Genomic DNA, 18988 nt, shown 5'->3' with positions numbered 1-18988 from the left:
TTGAATCACGAGCTCTAATAAAGTAGGTGTTGTTTTCAGCCATGAAGTTTGGGGGGAGCTTTTTAAGTAAAAAAAAATAGAGAACCCAGGACAGCATGCATCTGGACTATGCCTCACTTTAAAACTCATCATTAGATGTTTTCTTCCAATGTGTCTGCTGTTCCTTCCCATATTTCACTTCTCTGGCTGAAGGTCCTGCTCAGTTCCATATAACAGCCAGACCAGGGATACCAAATACTTTAAAATCACCTGTTTTATGGCTGAGTAATATTCATTGTATGTATGTACCACATCTTCTTTATCCATTCCTCTGTCGATGGACATTTAGGTTGCTTCCATGTGCTGGCGACTATAAATAATGCTGCAGTGAACGTTGGGATGCATTTATCTTTTCGAATTACGGTTTTCTCCAGAGTTCAGGGTTAACAGATACACACTACTATATACAAAATAGATAAACAACAAGGACTTACTGTATAGCACAGGAAACTCTACTCAATATTATGTAATAACCTATATGGGAAAAGAATCTGAAAAAGAATGGCTATATGTATATGTAAAACTGAATCACTTTGCTGTACACCTGAAACTTACACAACATTGTAAATCAACTATACTCTAAAATAAAATAAGAATTAAATTTAAAAAAGCAAAACAAACAAAATAAAATAAAATCACCTGTTACTTCAGACTACAGATAGAGACGAAATTATCATACGCGTGGTCTGACAGGTCCTTCCCTGCAGGGTGAGATCTGTTGAGTAGAGCCAGGAGGCGGGGCTGGGCTGAGGGATGCAAAATTCCTGTATTTCTGGCTCTTGGAGTTGATGGGTATCACCGTGATAGAAGCTGGCTGCCTCCTTCCTCTTCCCAGCCCCCTTTGCTGGACAGTTAGCAATCTTAGTGATGGTAGGATTTTTTTCCTTCTGTTAAAACCTTTACCCCGCATGGTTTCTACGTACCACACTGCTGAGAAGCTACTTCCCTTCCGGCCTCCTCCTGGGGACCATACAAGCTGGAGCTACCCCACGCCAGTGTACCAGAGGCCATCCCAAGCATTTCTCAAGAAAAAAAAATGAGAATGTGGAAGAAAGCTCAGAGAAGAGTGCGGAGACTCCCAAGAATTAGGCAAAGGTGGGAAGGGAGGGGGTTGAAATAAGTGGGAGAGACAGTATGTCACCAGGCTGGGGCTGCTTCCTACATCCTACATTAACATTAAATTATGTTAATCGACATAATTTGGAAACAGGTGACCAAGCTTTGTGAGAAACAAACCTTGCCCTTGGCACAGAACTGGCAAGTTAATCTGACATGAAGTGAATGATGTAAGCGATCATCGCTGTTGTGCTGTATGATAATTAGGCATAAATGGCAAACAGTTCATGTAAATGGGTTTAATTACCTCAACAGGTTGAGATGATGGAACAATTCGTAGAGATGGGAGTTCCACAGGAAAGTCTTTCCCTTGGGATCAAAAAGTAAAATTCACGAACACTGGGTTGGTGAAATCAGGTCAACCAGCAGCAAAAATAAAGTTAGTGTTTGTAATTCCATTTGGGGATGTGTACCCAAAAGAACTGAAAACAGGAATTCAAAGAGGTATTTGTACACCCGTGTTCATAGCAGCATTATTCACAATAGCTAAGGGGTGGAAGCAACGCGAGTGTCCATTAACGGATGAACGATAAACCAAAGGTAGTATATACTGACAACAGGATTTTTTCAGCCTTAAAAAGGGATGAAATTCTGACACATGCTACCACCTGGAAGAACTTTGGAGTTGCTACACTACGCGAAATAAACCAATCACTCAAGGACAAACACTGTATAATTCTACTTACATGGGGTACCGAGGGTAGTCAGATTCACAGAGACAGAAGGTAGTAAGAATTGTGGTTGCCAAGGGCTGGAGAGGGGGGAGGGGATGGGGAGTTATTGTTTAATGGGTTCAGAGTTTCAGTGTTGCAAGATGCAAAAGTACTGGAGACGGATGGTGGTGATGGTGGCATAACAATACCATTGTACTTGATGCCGCTGAACTGTACACTAAAAACGGCTAAGATGTTCGGTTTTGTGTTATGTGTACTTTACCACCATTTTTTTAAAAGTCAGCGTTTTGAGCTGACAGTAGGATACAGGCATTACGAGTGGGCTGAAGTTTCCCCATCCTCCAGCTAGCTCCAGGCTGTATCCATGATGAGGGCCCTTGAAGAAGGAGACATCCTTCACTTCCTGAGGGTGCTGGACAGTCCGGGTGGGACACAGCACAAGGGGCCTCAGTGGCCTGACACACACCCAGATGAGATACGCCTGGCTAGTGATGGGTCTGGAGGCCCAGCTTGGAGAAATGGCAGGAGTATTCCCAGGCATTTGCCCTGACGAAAGAAAATTTGGTACGATCTGATAGCTGATAGAAAAAAAAAAAAATGTGTGAGTTTATCTTGTAAATCTTCACAGGGCAGAGCTAGGACGAATGGGTGGAAGATATAGGGCGTAAGATTTAAAAACCACAGCAAGAGAGAACATTCTTATCACATGACTTTACTTCAATGGAATGAGCTGTCTCTAGAAAGCTCCCTGCCATGACTGTTCAAGCAGAAGACAAACAATCACGGACTCGAAAGGCAAAATGGAGAGCCTTTTGTCATTTAAGGTGCTTTCGGAATCTGAGATGTCACGGTTGCACCATTTATAAGGGCAAGGGTATGGGGAGAAAAGAGTGAAGTAAAGTTGCCCTGAGGTGCTTCTGAAAATTGCTGGATGTCTAACCAGAGACTGCCAAGATGCTCCAGCCCTGGAGCCCCTAACTCCCAGGTGGAGTCATGCCCAGTGCCAGGGAACCCCAACCGAGCAGACCCCCAACTTCTCTGTCATCTTTGGCAAAGCTTGTTGCTGCCTCCCCGCATCCCTTATCGTGATGGGAGGGGTCCATCCCGGGAGGAGGGCAGATCAGGCTCAGCCTCTAGACAGGCTCAGCATCCGCTGGGAGGGCAGCAAGTGACAGATGACTCCCTTTAGGGTCCTTGTGGCCACACAAGCCTGTGAGAGACTGTCCACCCTTGGCGCAAGGGATGCTGGTAGTTTCCCTGCCCTCATCTCGGTCTCTTAACCATGCCTCCCAATCTCACTTTCCCTGTGGATGTTAAAACATAATCCATCCCCCTCACCTCTTATTCAATCGTTATTTAACATTCCCTCCAGGGGAAGAAGAGATAAGGAGGGAAAGGACCAGAAATGAAAAACGGAGAAGGTGAAGTTTAAAAAAATTAGAGGAGCTGTAAGAGTCTAACGACATCCAGGGCTCTGGCTGCCAAGCGCCTTGGGAAGGTGGCTCCACCCCCAGTAGCGCCCCTCCCTCCCCTCGGGCCCCAGAGCGCTCGGGCGCGGTGCGTTGAGAGCAGCAGCCTGAGGCCATCTCATCACTCTTTCCAAAACCAGGTCATATGTCTCAGCAGCTTGGAATGGCTTCTCCCCAGGCTTGGTTTGTCTATGATTTCAGACCATTACACAGTGTGGGGTTTATGGCCCTAATGTTAGAAAAGCGAGAGGAAAAAAAAAAAAAAAAAGAGCAGGACAATATCTCTTTTGTCTCCTGGAGTGTCCAACCCAGGCTGCTGGCAATCATCAGGGCTGCTGTGTCCCACTCCTACCTACCGAGGTGATAGGCGCAAGCTGCAAGCTCCTTGACAGCCTAGGGCAATGTTCTTCATAAACTATTGTTTGCATGTGACACAGGTCAGCAGCGGGGACACGGGTGCTAGCTGGCATGCAGGAAGCTTTCCAGCACAGACGGGCTTCATGCTGAAGGTCCGTGTTTTTACCTTTTCAAGAACCCATCTACTCAGAGAGACAAATTTCAGATCTGGGCACACTGAGATTCCCTACCTACTCCCACTGAACTCTAGGGCCAGGACTCCAAGTGAAGTCTGTAAACCCTCACCCCATACACGGCTCAGTTTGCTGTATCAGGACGTCCCCTAGATCCTAGAATCTTTAATTCCCTCCATATCACAGGCCACTTCCACATAAACTTTCCTGTATTTCAACACCCCATTCAAATCTTCCTTTCAGGTCTCTTTCTTTAACTATCAAAACACACAAAACCTCATCTCTCTCTCTCTCTCTCTGAATTCATGCTGCAGACATTACCTGTGCAAATCACTGGGTTCCTAACACGCACCTCCTTGTATCATTCATTTTATGAGTACACGCTCTGTCCTCCCACAGTGCTGTACGCTCTTCGGAGGAATTCCCGTGTCTCTCAGTTCTTTGTACCCTTGATAGCACTCAGCACAATTCTTTCACATGACATATGTACAGTAAATATCTTAGATTGTTTGATTAATAAATAATCACGATTACACTTTCTCCAGGCAGCAGCATATTGTTTTGTGGGAAATATTTTTAGAACGATGGTCAACCACCCTGTGTTTATGCAATAAATATCTGGTATTGCTTTCAATGTGAGGGAACTGGTTCTTAGCACAAGGACTGCCCAAGAGACCCTAGACAGGAAATGATTTATTTGGGGGTAATTTTGTTCTATTGGATTCTAGGATTTTCCATATATAAAGAAGACCTTTCAGGTGCTTTTTTACAATGGAAGGCAAAGATCCTCTAATAGACTTTTAATTTTGAATGTCTGCCCTGCCCATCACCTTTATTTTTTTAAGTTTAATTTAATTTTAAAATTTTATATTGGGTTATAGTTGATTTACAATGTTGTGTTAGTTTCAGGTGTACAGCAAAGTGATTCAATTATACATATATCCGTTCTTTTTCAGATTCTTCTCCCGTATAGGTTATTACAGAATATTGAGTAGAGTTCCCTGTTCCCATCACCTTTAAAAACAAAACCAAACACCCTCTTACATATTCTAGAAAAAGCAAGACCGTGCTAATGGAAAAGAATCTGAAAAAAAAAAATATATATATATATATACACATATATGTATGTGTGTGTGTGTATATATATATATATAACTGAATCACTTTGCTGTACACCTGAAACATTATAATCAACTATACTTCAATAAAAATTAAAAAAATTTTAACAAAGGAGCTGTTGAGAAACTTACCTTGTGGAGTTTTACGGGGGACAAGAATTGTTGCAGTTAAGGAGAAAGAGGCAGAGAAGTGAAATCCATAAACCTAGAATGTTAATTCAAGTTACTCCATGGAAAGAAAGGAAGCCCACTAATGGGACTATAGGATAGAAGATGTGTGTGTGGTTGTGTGTGTGGACATGTGTGTTTAAGACGGGAGAGACTTGAACGTGATTGTGTATCGCAGGGAAGGAGCCAGTGGAGAAGTTGAATTAGAAGCAAGAGAAGAGAGAAGACAATTGATAAAGAGTGGTTCCAGGGGACTTCCCTGGTGGTCCAGTGGCTAAGACGCCACGCTCCCAGTGCAGGGCACCTGGCTTTGATCCCTGGTCAGGGAACTAGATCCCCAATGCTAAGACCCCGCGTGGCCAAATAAATAAATAAATGTTTAAAAAAAAGAAGAAGAAGAAGAATGGTTCCAGAGGAAGTAGGCATGACTGCGATCAGTAGCACAGAAGCAACAGGCAAAGGAAGGAAGAAACGTGAGTGCCGGGCTGTTGACTCATTGATCTATTGCTTCATTTAACAAACAGAGATTGATGTTTGCCATGTGACAAGAATTGTGCTAGGCTCAGAGAATATAACAGTGAGCAAAATGATTGCTCAACATATTCAAGTGAGAGTCAAACACTAACTAAATATGAAGAGTATGGTGTAGGGAACTCTAAGGCAGGGACCAGGGAAGTCTGCCTGAATATGGAGATCAGAAAGGCTTCCCTGAGTACACGCTGAGTCAAGCTGAAAGATGACAGGAATTAACTACTAAAAAAGGAGGTGGGACCCAGGGAGGGGTTGGAACTGGTGGGAAAAACGGCTAGAAAAGCAGGTGGAGGGACTTCCCTGGTGGCACAATGGTTAAGAATCCACCTGCCAATGCAGAGGACACGGGTTTGAGCCCTGGTCCGGGAAGATCCCACATGCCGCGGAGCAACTAAGCCCGTGCGCCATGACTACTGAGCCTGAGCGCCACAACTACTGAAGCCCGTGCGCCTAGAGCCCGTGCTCGGCAACAAGAGAAGCCACCGCAATGAGAAGCCCGCGCACCGCAACGAGTAGTCCCCCCGCTCGCCGCAACTAGAGAAAGCCCGCACGCAGCAACGAAGACTCAACGCAGCCAAAAATAAAAATAAATAAAATAAAATAAATTTTAAAAGAAAAGAAAATCAGGTGGGGTCAGACCATGCAGGAAATTGTAAGGTCCTAGGAATTTCCTAGGAATCCAGGGAAGAGTTTTCAGCACAAGAATTTACATTTCCAAATGGCCTCTTTGCAGTGTGAAGAATTGGTCTGAGTAGAGCAGCAGTGGATACTGACGGAACCACTGGGTTGGGAGAGGTGTCCCAGGAGGAGATTGATGGCAGCTTACTCCAGTGCATGGCAATACGATAAGGGCAAGGATCACTGTCTTCTCTGTCCATGGTTGTAGCTTCAGCTACTGGACCTAGCACATAGTGGGGCTCAATAAATGGCTGTGGAATGAAAATGAATGAATGAATGTGTGCACAAGGGCATAGAGTTGAGAAAGTTCCAGGATTTAGGGCTGGACTGAGTGAGAGTAGGTGGGTCTAGGTGGTAAGAAAGGCATCAGGTTTCTGGCTTGTGTATCAGTTTTCTTGTTTTTTTTTTAAATTTCAATACTATTTTAATTTTTTTTTCGGGCTTTTAAGAAAAACTTGCTCCAGTTTGTTTGTTTGCTTTCTTTCTTTCTTTATATTCTGGGCTGCTTTGGGTCTTCGTTGCTGCATGCAGGCTTCTCATTGCAGTGGCTTCTCTTTGTTTTGGAGCACGGGCACTAGGCACGCGGGCTTCAGTAGTTGTGGCGCACGGGCTTAGCTGCTCCGCAGCATGTGGGATCTTCCTGGACCAGGGATCGAACCTGTGTTCCCTGCATCGGCAGGCGGATTCTTAACCATTTTGACGATAGTGGTGTCATTAACTGAAGTTGGGAACACTGCAGGTTTGCAGGGAAATCTCACAAGTTCAGTTTAGGACAAGCTGAGTTTGAGATACTTTTCAGATATCTAAGAGAACATGTCCCACTGGGCAGTTGTATATACGAGCTTGGAGCTCAGAGAATTCTTGGTAGAGATAGAAATGAAAATGGTGTTATCTAATTTACTATTCATATACGAATACCTCTAGGAAATGACTCCGTTTGGCTTTGCGGTAGAAGTATAGTAAAGGTATAAGATTATTGGAATAAAGAAGTTCAAGAACACAGGGGTGTTGGTTGCTGGATGGGACACCCACGTGGATGTTAATTATTTCCCAGGGAGATGATGGGAGTTGAGGTGTGAGAAACAGCATCGGCCCTGTGCCAACGTCCTCAGGGACCTGATGAGTGATGGAGAAAACGAAGGAAACAGGCGGAGAAATGGTCCCTAGGGCCACAAAGACCCATGGATAAAGAGCAGGGCGCTAGGTTGGGTTCTGGAAGACTTGGGCTCCATCTCCTACTAGCTATGCAGCTTGAGCAAGTCGCTTAACGTCCTGAAGCCTCTTTTTCTTTGTGTGCTTAACAAAAAAAAGAACAAAGAGGAATGTTATTAACCCATCACCTGTCTCTATATAATAGTGAGAATCGAGGAAAATCATTTTTACATACATATGTAATTGAGCACTATTGAATAGTAAAGCAGGGGTGCAATTAGTTTTCACAGAGGGGCTCTAATAAAAGCCCCAAGTATTTGGAAGATAAAAGACATGCTGTGAACTTGGTCGGGTTATCCACACCGTCTTCCTGAGGGAAGTCATCCTTGAACTAGGACTTGAAATAGCAGGTGGTGGATAGGGACCTGTATTAAAAAAAAAAAAAAAGGAAAACATTTGAGACAAGAATTAGCAAGTCACAGATTGACCCTAAAGTAAAAATTTAATTGAAGGCAGAGTATAAATAAATAAGGTCTAAATAAAAGCTATAGATGGGCTACTGCTTTTTTTTTTTAATAAATGATCCAACATGGTTATATTCTCCAAAGTACAGAAAACGTTTAGCTATTCTTTTCAGTATAAAGCAGATGGTAAATCTATTTTATTCAGGAAAGGAGGATATAAGTGTAATTATCAATGTGTCAAAGTAATAGGAAGGGAGTTTGTAGCACATGTGTGTACAGCACAGACTAAGAAGACAGTATGAGGAGCTAAAACACTGTGCAGCACCCTGCCCAGACCTTCTCCCGAAACTCTGCCCAGCATCAGACACTTTGGATTTTGGTGAAAACATATTCCATAACTAGCTATCTTTGGAGGCCCTAATTCACTAAGGCACCCCAAATTAAAAGGCTTTTTGGGGACTTCCCTGGCAGTCCAGTGGTTAGGACTCCGAGCTTCCACTGCAGGGGGCATGGGTTCAATCCCTGGTTGTGGAACTAAGATCCCACAAGCCATGCAGGGTGGCCAAAACAACAACAACAAAACAAACAAAAAAGGGCTTTTCATTTCTTCCTTGTGGTATCTGAGTTGTTCCCACAAGATGCAAAATTAGTAGGATGGACATGGTACATTTTAGTCCCCAAAAGAATTCAGAGTTTTGCCCTAGTATTTTCTATACCTGTCCTGTACTTGCTTTTAAAGCAAACCTACTGCAGTAGTGGTCCCTCCCCACTGACCTGTGGCCACTTGCAGTGTTGCGTCAGCACGATAGAGCAGAGTGGTAGGTGGGGTTCTAAAGAAGATCCCCAGAAAATTCTGTTCTCTGGCTATTCAATTAAATGCTAATCCAGGTGCTGCAGTAAAGGGACTTTGCAGATGGAATTAAGGTTACTAATCAGCTGACCTGGAAATAGAGAGATTAACCTGGAAGTCATTGCCTTTTCAGTTTTCTTTCAGTCTTTCAAATTATGTCATTTATTGGCTGTGTGACCTTCAACAAGTTACTTTACTTCTCTGCGGCTCAGTTTTCTCAACTGTAAAATGGGAATGATAAGAAATAGTACCTACCTCATAGGCTGGTTGCGAAGACTAAATGAATTAATAGATGTAAAGGTTTGGGAAGGTGCTTAGCACATAGTAAGTTCTCAATAAATATTAGCTCTTATTGTGGTACATATACACAATGGAGTATTACACAGCCATAAAAGAGAATGAAATATTGCCATTTGAAGCAACATGGATAAACACAGAGATCATCATACTAAGTAAGTCAGACAGAGAAAGACAAATATCATATGATATTGCTTATATGCAGAATCTAAAAAATGAGATGCAAATGAACTTATTTACAAAACAGAAATAGACACACAGACATAGAAAAAAACTTATGGTTACCAAAGGGGAACGGGGGGCAGAGGGATAAATTAGGAATATGGGATTAACAGATACATACTACTATATATAAAATAGATAAACAGCAAGAACCTACTGAATAACACAGGGAACTATATTCAATATCTTATAATAACTTATAATGGAAAAGAATGCGAAAAAGAATATATATATATATAAACATATAACTGAATCACTTTGCTGTACACCTAAAATTAGCACCATATTGTAAGTCAACTATACTTCAATAAATAAAGAAATAACAATTCTATAAAGATGTTAGTTATCACTAAGGAAAAATTTGTTACTCTGTCCCCCTATAATTACCTAAAAATGATCAAGGAGGTGAGAAGTCCCTTTGTTTCTCAACCTTCCTGCCTCTGCAAATTTTTTTTTTTTTTTTTTTTTTTTTTTTTTTTTTTTGCGGTACTCGGGCCTCTCACTGTCGTGGCCTCTCCCGTTGCGGAGCACAGGCTCCGGACGCGCAGGCTCAGCGGCCATGGCTCACGGGCCTAGCCGCTCCGCGGCATGTGGAATCTTCCCGAACTGGGGCACGAACCCACGTCCCCTGCATCGGCAGGCGGACTCTCAACCACTGTGCCACCAGGGAAGCCCTGCAAATTTTTTTTACTGCAGAGACTTCTCAGGTAATATGTATCTGGACTGTAACCAGCTGTACTCAATTCACCACAGACATGAAAGCAAAGTATAATTTGTTTTATTTTTTTAACTTTTAAAAAAATATTTTATTTATTTATTTAAGCTGTGCCGAGTCTTAGTTGCGGCACATGGAATCTTTTAGTTGCAGCATGCATGTGAGATCTAGCTCCTCAACAAGGGATCAAACCCAGGTCCCCTGCATTGGGAGCATGGGGTCTTACCCACTGGACCACCAGGGAAGTCCCTAATTTGTTTTAGATTTACTGTAAGCTTTGAGAATGTGGTACATTCTATGAAATCAAGAGGAGACCTAGGCCTCTTGCCTGAAATCTAAGCCTTAATTTAATTGTCCAGCAAGACAACTAGCAGGATTAAAATAAACTAAGAATAATAATAATAAGGCCTATTACTTATATAGAGATAAACGCTGGGCTAAGTGATTTATATTTTATTTCATTTAAAGCTCCAACAAGTCCATCAAGCAGGAGCAGTTGTCCCTGTGATAAGCATGAGGAAACAGAGACTTAGGGAAATTAAGTAACTTGCCTGAGGTTAAACAGCTCCCAGTGGCAGAATCGGGATTAAGACAAATTATTGGGGACTTCCCTGGTGGCGCAGTGGTTAAGAATCCGCCTGCCAATGCAAGGACACGGGTTCAACCCCTGGTCCAGGAAGATCCCACATGCCGCGGAGAAACTAAGCCCAAAACTACTGAGGCCCAAGAGCCACAACTACTGAAGCCCATGTGCCTAGAGCCTGTGCTCCGCAACAAGAGAAGCCACTGCAATGAGAAGCCCGCGCACCGCAATGAAGAGTAGCCCCCGCTCACCGCAACTAGAGAAAGCCCACGTGCAGCAATGAAGACCCAATGCAGCCAAAAATAAATTTATTTTTAAAAAGTCCTCATACTGCTTAATAAATAAATAAATTTATTAAAAAAAGACAAGTTATTGAACACAGTGCCTTCTATTTATCTATAATTTCATCCCATTCTCTATATCTATAATTGTAGAAATCTTTAAATATGCTTATTCTTTCAAAATGTAACAGATTTAAGTCTTTAGCAGAAATTTTATAAAATAAAATATTTCTCTTTCTATGAACTGGTGACTTTATATGTTTCTATTTCCTGCTACTTCTAATTCACACATATATATATATATATATATATATAAGCTCATTTAAGAACTATTTGTAGCCACACACATAGATTTTTTCCCCTTAGTGTCTTTTTCATTAACATTTCCAACTTAATTCTTCTCCAACGTATTTTTTCTTTTCCTCTTTCTTTCCTATCTTATTTTTCTCTTTTATAGGCTATAGTATGAAGCTACGGTATATTCTTATTGATCGTGTTCATCTAAAGGACTTTTTACTTTCTGTTCTTAGTTTGATTTTTTTTGCGGTACGCGGGCCTCTCACTGTTGTGGCCTCTCCCGTTGCGGAGCACAGGCTTCAGACGCGCAGGCTCAGCGGCCATGGCTCACGGGCCCAGCCGCTCCGCGGCATGTGGGATCCTCCCGGACCGGGGCACGAACCGGTGTCCTCTAGCATTGGCAAGCGGATTCCCAACCACTGCGCCACCAGGGAAGCCCAAGCCTTCTTGAGAGACAGTATTGTGTAATGGTTCAGAGCCAGAATATTGGAGCAAGACCCCAGTTCTGCTCCTTTCGAACTTCTTGACCTTCATTTCTCTGTGCCTTTTTTGCTTTATCTGTAAAATGGGAACCAAAATGGCACCACCATTAGGGTTGTTTTGAAGATTCTTTTGAGGATTAACTGACACAGTATATGTAAAGTACTTATGGAGGACTTACACTTATATAAATACTAGCTATTATTATTACTATTTCTGGAAACTGTAATATCTAATGGAACAATTTGAAAATCTCTATTCCAATGAACTGAAATATTTATCACGTCGCTCTGTGTTCCTAGGCTAGGCAAGAGGGCTTGCAGGGAGTTTCAGCAGTGTATTTATATCAAATACTTTTTTGATTTCTGGTTGTGTTGAAGCCACAGAACAACAAATATCAATCAAAGTTCACTATTCATGGAAGTCATTAAGCTGAGTGATTTGACCTATAAATTCCTTCATTCTTCATTCTTTTATTTCTTCTCCTCCATCTCTGTGCCCCATTTTCCCTCTTTCCTCCCCTGTCTCATCTCCCCTTTTGCATTTCTTTGATTATAATCTCTTAAATCTGTGCTAAATTGTTCCCTATATTGAAGCTGGGAAATTAGGGACCTCTACAAAGGTAATATTGAAAGCACATTTAGTGAGTCTGATGTTATAACCAGGAAATTAAACTTTGAAGTTGTTAAGAATAACAACTTGAAGAATAATGCTTGACATTATTTTCCTTATTCGTAACTGTGGAAAAATGAGTAGTCTACTTCAAACATGGCCACATTTGACTACAGAGGAAGTTGCTTTTCTTTCCAAGGTTTGCAAATCTGGATGTATTTATATTAAGGCGTTTCATTTCATCTTAGTTTCCTACCGGCTACAATTCAAACAGAACACATAATGTATTTGCTCTCCTTTATGAGAAAACCCTCCTCCTCACATACTATGATCCCAACGTGCTTTTATTTTAGGTCTTTAAAATCAACCTAATGGGGACTTCCCTGGTGGCGCAGTGGTTAAGAATCGGCCTGCCAATGCAGGGGACTTAGGTTCGAGCCCTGGTCCGGGAAGATCCCATGTGCCTTCGAGCCCTGGTCCGGGAAGATCCCACGTGCCACAGAGCAACTAAGCCTGTGCGCCACAACTACTGAGCCTGCGTGCTGCACCTACTGAAGCCCTCGCGCCTAGAGCCGGTGCTCTGCAACAAGAGAAGCCACTGCAACGAGAAGCCCGCACACTGCAGTGAAGATCCAACACAGCCAAAAGAAAAAAATTAAAATTAAATAATTTAAAAAAAGAATTATGTGAATCACTAAATAAATAAGTAAATAAATAAAATCAACCTAATGATTGGAGGTGCAATAGAAGAGTTTTTCTTCTTCTGCCAATGGTATAATTTGTATTATTTTCTAGATTTTAAATATATTTCTAGGTACTTGAAACTATAGCTGGAAACTAGCATTGGGGATGAAAAGGACAGTTTAAGGTTCCATTATAAGGACCTACTATCACAATTTAAAATGTTATTTCTGGGTTTTTAAATGGCTCTCAAATTTGAATGTTATTTTTGTATTCCCAGTTCTTTTTGCATATATGGAACACAGCAGTAGTTATGTTGCAACTAGAAAAAAAAAAAACTGCAAGGCAGTGATATGTTATAATCACCAGAAGAAGAGTAGCCCAGAAGAGTGCATATGGGGAAAACATAGTATGTAGCACCACCACAGCATCCTTTATACATTAAGATAGGTTTTAGCTATCTAGCTCTAGGAAGTATACCAGAAAAACTCGGGCTTATTCACTCACTCAGTACTTTTTTTGAGAGCTCTTTGTGGTAAGGGCAAGCTTGCAGTGAGATGATGCATTAGAAAAAATAGAATAAAAAGAGAAAACCTCCATGTCTTCAGGGACTTGCCCTGTAGTTCACTTAATGATGAATTTATTAATTTCTTTGCAGTTTTCCATTTCAATTAATTAGCCCAACTATATTCTGTAAGCCCACAGCTGTGCTGAGAATTCAAAGAACAGAAGTAGGACCCAGTCTCTACCTGTAAGAGATAATGAGAATATAGTCTGGGATATTATATCATTAAGTCCTAGAGGTTTTTTGTTCTTTCCATTCAAGGTTCCCAAATCCATCGCACCTAAAGGGAAGAGATGGTATCTCATTCACTTTATTTTTTCGATACCTAACGCTGTGTCTGACACATGGTAAAGATTCAGTAAAGGTATGTTGAAAGAAGAAACACATTTTTTCAAAAATCCAAGGCTACGTCTGGCGAACATCTCATTTCCCAGGCACTCTTCCAGTATTATGCAGAGTTGAAAGTCTTCTCTGGCTTTTGACGTAACTACTCTTGAGAAAAAATTAGAATACCTATTACCAAATGTTAGCAAATATCTGACTGTGGTCACCATTATTTATTACCTAAAATGCCTCGTTTTCTTAGAAACCGTTTTTAAGTCTGGAAATTATAGAAACCAGAAGAAATATGATTCCAATTCTAATTTAATCTCCTGTCTGTCCTCTGATCGCTTAATAGTATGAAAATCTGGTTTGCTTTGGTCACATACTGCCAGGTTCAGGAAAATATACACCAAGTTTCTGAACATGGGTAAATCTATAAAAAGATTTTCTGCTTCCATGGCCTGTACAGAACTGATATTGATTGTTTAAAGGTAGAATTGGTACCTTTAATACAGTCACCACTTTTTTCCATGAATTTAATGGAGGAACCAAATGACTATGTAGAAAGACGTGTATCCTCTTTACGGGTGTGGGTGATGTCTCAGAAGGTAAGCAAAGCTTTATGTGAGTTGCAACCCCCCATGTCTGCCTGCTGATGCCTGAGCATCTTTCACCAGAAGCAGGCAGGGGGTGGGGACTTAGGAAAGATGGAATGAGTTGGAGCTGACAGTTGGCCCCCAGGGACTGAGACACCCAGGATCTCAGGGAATGAGGTTCACCTCTCAACATGTTCGCATTGCTCTGTTTGGCAAACCCAGTCTGGGGGAAGAAAGACAAAGGTATCCCGGGGGATACTGACTGCAGATCACACAGTCGAGGGTGGCTACCGAATCCTCCTGTTCATTTCTGATTTCGTACTCCCACTGGGCTCTTTTGAAAGGGGTCCATATACTTCTCTCAAGGACAGACATGAAATTTTGTTTTAACTTAATTAATTGTTGAGGAATGAAACAGTTCCACAATCCTTTAGCTAACGCCCTTGGGACTACAATTCAGTCTGTCCTTTTTTGGATTTTATGTTATATAACATCCCCGACAGGACCTGAGGCAGAACCCAGCAATCAGACACATGATACTTCTTCTTCACTGAAATGCACGAGCATTTGCACTAAGTGGAATAAAGATTACAAGTAGCCTCATGCTATTTCGGGCCAGATTTTGTCTCCAGATGAATTGTGAAAAACTTTGAGATTTCATATAATTTGGGGCTTTGGAATTGCAAGTAAGGGATGGGAGAGCACTCAGCCCCTCCACACCTCTCACATTACCCCAGCCCTCTGCTCCACCCACCTCACCCCACCCCACTGCTGCTGTGGTCCATGGTTCAGAATATTCTAAAGCATAGTCGTTGGTCTTATGCCTGCTTTGCCGGGAATTTACCGGAATGATGAAGGGGCCTCATCATTTTGCTGTATCCAGGAAGTCCTCATGTGGGATTCAGTTCTTATGGGTCAGGAATGTGGGGGACGGTCCCTTTCTCTTCCGTACAAATCTGTTGTGTGGTTTTCTCGAGCATTCGAGTGTATTGAAAAACCAAAGGTCTGCAGCGAGGTGGTGGTTCTCCATCCAAAGGACAGGAAAGGCACCGAGCAGAGGTACCAGCATATGCCAAGGCCCAGGGGTACAAACACAGAGTGATTTTGAGGGATTGCAAGTAGTTCCATGGGGCTGGAGCTAAGGATGGACATAGGGACAGGGCATGACTAAGGATGATGTAAGGTCAGGGCAGAAGAAGAGAAAGGCAATGTAGAGAAGGTGGCCTTGGACATCGTATAAAATGAGCCTTTATTGGGAAGAGTGCGAGAGCCCTTGAGAGGTTTTAAGAAGGTGAAGGACATGATGAGATGTGTGTTATTTTGGAAATCCTCTGTTGTATCGTTGAGGATGTGCCATGAGATGCATCACAAGAAAGGGCTTCTGGTTCTGCCACTCACAAACCAGGGGATTTTGGGAAAATTTTTTTTTTTTTTTTTTTTTTTTTTTGCGGTACGTGGGCCTCTCACTGTTGCGGCCTCTCCCGTTGTGGAGCACAGGCTGTGGAGCACAGGCTCTGGACGCGCAGGCTCAGCGGCCATGGCTCACGGGTGCAGCCGCTCCGCAGCATGTGGGATCTTCCCGGACCGGGGCACGAACCCGCGTCCCCTGCATCGGCAGGCGGACTCTCAACCACTGCGCCACCAGGGAAGCCCGGGAAAAATTATTAATTTACTGATTTATAATCATGGACAAAAAATTATTTTTAATAGGGTTCCAAATAATTTGTTACTGATTATATTAGTCAGAGGTTCTCCAGAGAAATACATAATACATAATATTATATAAAATAGAGTATATCTAGTATGTAATAAGAGTATATATAATATGTTATATGTAACAATATAATATATAATAATGAGTATATATAATTATATATAATGAGAGAGAGAGAGACTTATTTTAGGGAATTTGCTCACGTGATTGCACCAGTGGGCAAGTCCAAAATCTGCAGGGTAGGCTGGCAGGCTGGAGACCCGGAGAACAGTTGCTGTTGTGACTTGAGTGCAGAGGGAGTCTTCTGGTAGCATTTCCTCTTCTTTGGGAGACCTCAGTCTGTTTTCTTTTAAGTCCTTCAGCTGATTGAATGTGGCCCATACACATTACAGAGGGAAATCTGCTTTAGCAAAAGTCTACTGATTTAAATGTTAATGTGGTATGTATACAATGGAATATTACTCAGCCATAAAAAAGAATGAAATGATGCCATTTGCAGCAACATGGATGGACCTAGAGATTATCATACTAAGTGAAGTAAGTCAGACGGAGAAAGACAAATACCATATGATATTGATTATATGTGGAATCTAAAAAAAAAAAAGATACACATGAACTTATTTACAAAACAGAAATAGACTCACAGACATAGAAAACAAACATGGTTACTAAAAGGGAAAAGGGGGGGATAAATTAGGAGTTTGGGATTAACATACACACACCACAGTATATAAAATAGATAACCAACAAGGACCTACTGTAGAGCACAGGGAACTATACTCAATATTTTGTAATAACCTATAAGGGAAAAGAATCTGAAAAAGAATATGTGTGTGTGTATATATATATATATATATATATATGTATATGTATACATTATGTGTGTGTGTGTATATATATATATATATATATATATATATATATAAAACGGAATCACTTTTCTGTACACCTGAAACTAACACAACATTGTAAATCTATTATACTTCAATTAAAAAAAAGAATCAGAAAAAAATGTTAATCTCTTATAAAAGAATGCCTACACAGACATGTAATCCAAAATATTTGGGTACCTTGGTCTAGCCAAGCTGACACAAAAAATTTCACCACCACACCAGTAATAGTTGAACTGTCAGAGTTTGCATGCATATTGCTTTTATCAGTAAAAGAGAGGAGCTGTCCATCCGCCTCGCCTTTGCATTTCCAATACAGTTGAATGGGACCACAGCTTGTCTGGAATACCCTTGAGCGTATGCTGGAAAAAGTTGGCTCTAGTATTGGAAAGGTCAAACAAGGAATCTGCACCTTGTATTGTCTTCTGTGGAGATCCCTGTGGGCCTCAGCCCCTTTCTGAGGAATTTCTTACACTTTGGTCAAGATTCTGTATACCAAATGCCCTACTACCCTGGAAAAGTGGATTTACCTGTGCTGGCATCCTTGGATAGGAAGAGAAGGGGCATCCACACGTTGCGTTAACTTTCTGAATCAATCAGATCTTTGTTGGGTGGGTGAAGAGGAGGTGATGTAGAGAAAGAACATAACCATAGTGCGGACAGATGCTGAGGGATACCTGGAAAGACGGTGGAAGGCAAAGAGCATCAGAAACTAGGAGAAGTAGAAATCAGCAGAGGGAAGGACAAGGACGGAGGGGAATATGATTACATGCGGTAGCGTGGTTGAGTCACCGTAATGATAAGGCATTAAGTTGTGAATAGAGACCGTCTGTGGTTGGAAAGATAACCTTCTCACCAGCTTGCCTCCTAAATGACCTAACGACCCAGTGCCCGCTATATTCTCACGCCCCAAGTGTCCTTACCCTGAGGTGACCCATGGACTCCCACCGTGAAGTAACCTAAGTACCTCACCACCCCCTTGCATCCTAATAAAAGGCAAATTCAGAAATAAATGCTGACTTAGTCTCTCTGGCTCACTTATCTCAGCTGCAACATTTGGGATTGTGCCGGGTCATCGACAAAGGTCTCTTCTGCTGCAACTTTTATTTTGACACGAGATAGCATTGGGACCAAATGGATGGTTGACACAGCAATGCTCTAAGAATATGAAAGAAAGACAGGTCAACCGTCTGGAGTTTTTATTCCTGGCTGCCCAGACCTCCACCTGATCCTACATTTGACAGAAGGTCAGCTGGAGTGTACTGTGGGTGTCAGCTAGTTCAGTCCTTTTGTGTTGCTGTCTCTGCATAAAGAGTTTTTTCTAAAAACGTGGGTGTTTTTCAACGATAAATACATATTTATTGCAAGGAGATGTAAGGTGAGAAAAATAACATCGTAATCACTCCTACTACCTAGAGACAGCAATCGTTAATAAATTCAAGTATCTCTCTCCTCTTCGTGCTCTTTTCATCATGAACATTTTTGCCGTGAAATGTTTTATGGAAATTAGATGTTCATAGCTACACAGCATTATGTCATGTGGATATACCAAAATGGAATTAATTCTCTTATTGAAGTTGCCTCATTTCTCAATGATTTAAATAATGCCCCAAAGAATATACTTATATGTAAATCTTTTTTGCAAAGAAAAATATCTATTTCAGAGAGTTATAATTCTTTAGTATGCTAAATATTACACAATAAAGTGTAATAAAATGGAAAGATAATATAAGCAATAGTGAGCCTCTTCGAAAATTTTTCTATAGTAGATTCTCTTTTATGTGTGTGCATGGTTTTACAATTTTATTTCTAAAGGTCATTTTCAGAAGACAGAATTTTGCGAGTTTTCATACTAAGTGTAGGGACTTCCCTGGTAGCACAGTGGATAAGACTCCGAGCTCCCAATGCAGGGGGCCGGGGTTCAATCCATAGTAGGGGAGCT

General features: G+C 41.6%; 1 protein-coding gene across 1 annotated transcript in view; it reads right to left on the bottom strand.

Annotated features, from left to right (window-relative positions):
• The window catches only part of KCNK1 (potassium two pore domain channel subfamily K member 1), a 71485-nt gene extending 53833 nt beyond the window's left edge, over window positions 1-17652 (bottom strand). The window contains exons 1-2 of the mRNA XM_060125525.1: window positions 17577-17652; window positions 16360-16518 (exon numbers count right to left, since the gene is read on the bottom strand). Coding sequence (XP_059981508.1) covers window positions 16360-16518; window positions 17577-17613 — 196 coding nt within the window. The 5' untranslated portion in view covers window positions 17614-17652. The remainder of the gene's footprint in view (window positions 1-16359; window positions 16519-17576) is intronic.
• Window positions 17653-18988: the final 1336 nt, after the last annotated feature.

This window comes from Lagenorhynchus albirostris, chromosome 16 (assembly GCF_949774975.1).
Source record: "Lagenorhynchus albirostris chromosome 16, mLagAlb1.1, whole genome shotgun sequence".
Lineage (NCBI taxonomy): Eukaryota > Metazoa > Chordata > Mammalia > Artiodactyla > Delphinidae > Lagenorhynchus > Lagenorhynchus albirostris.
The sequence above is the reverse complement of the archived record's forward strand: the minus strand, read 5'-3'. Positions and strand labels throughout refer to the sequence as shown.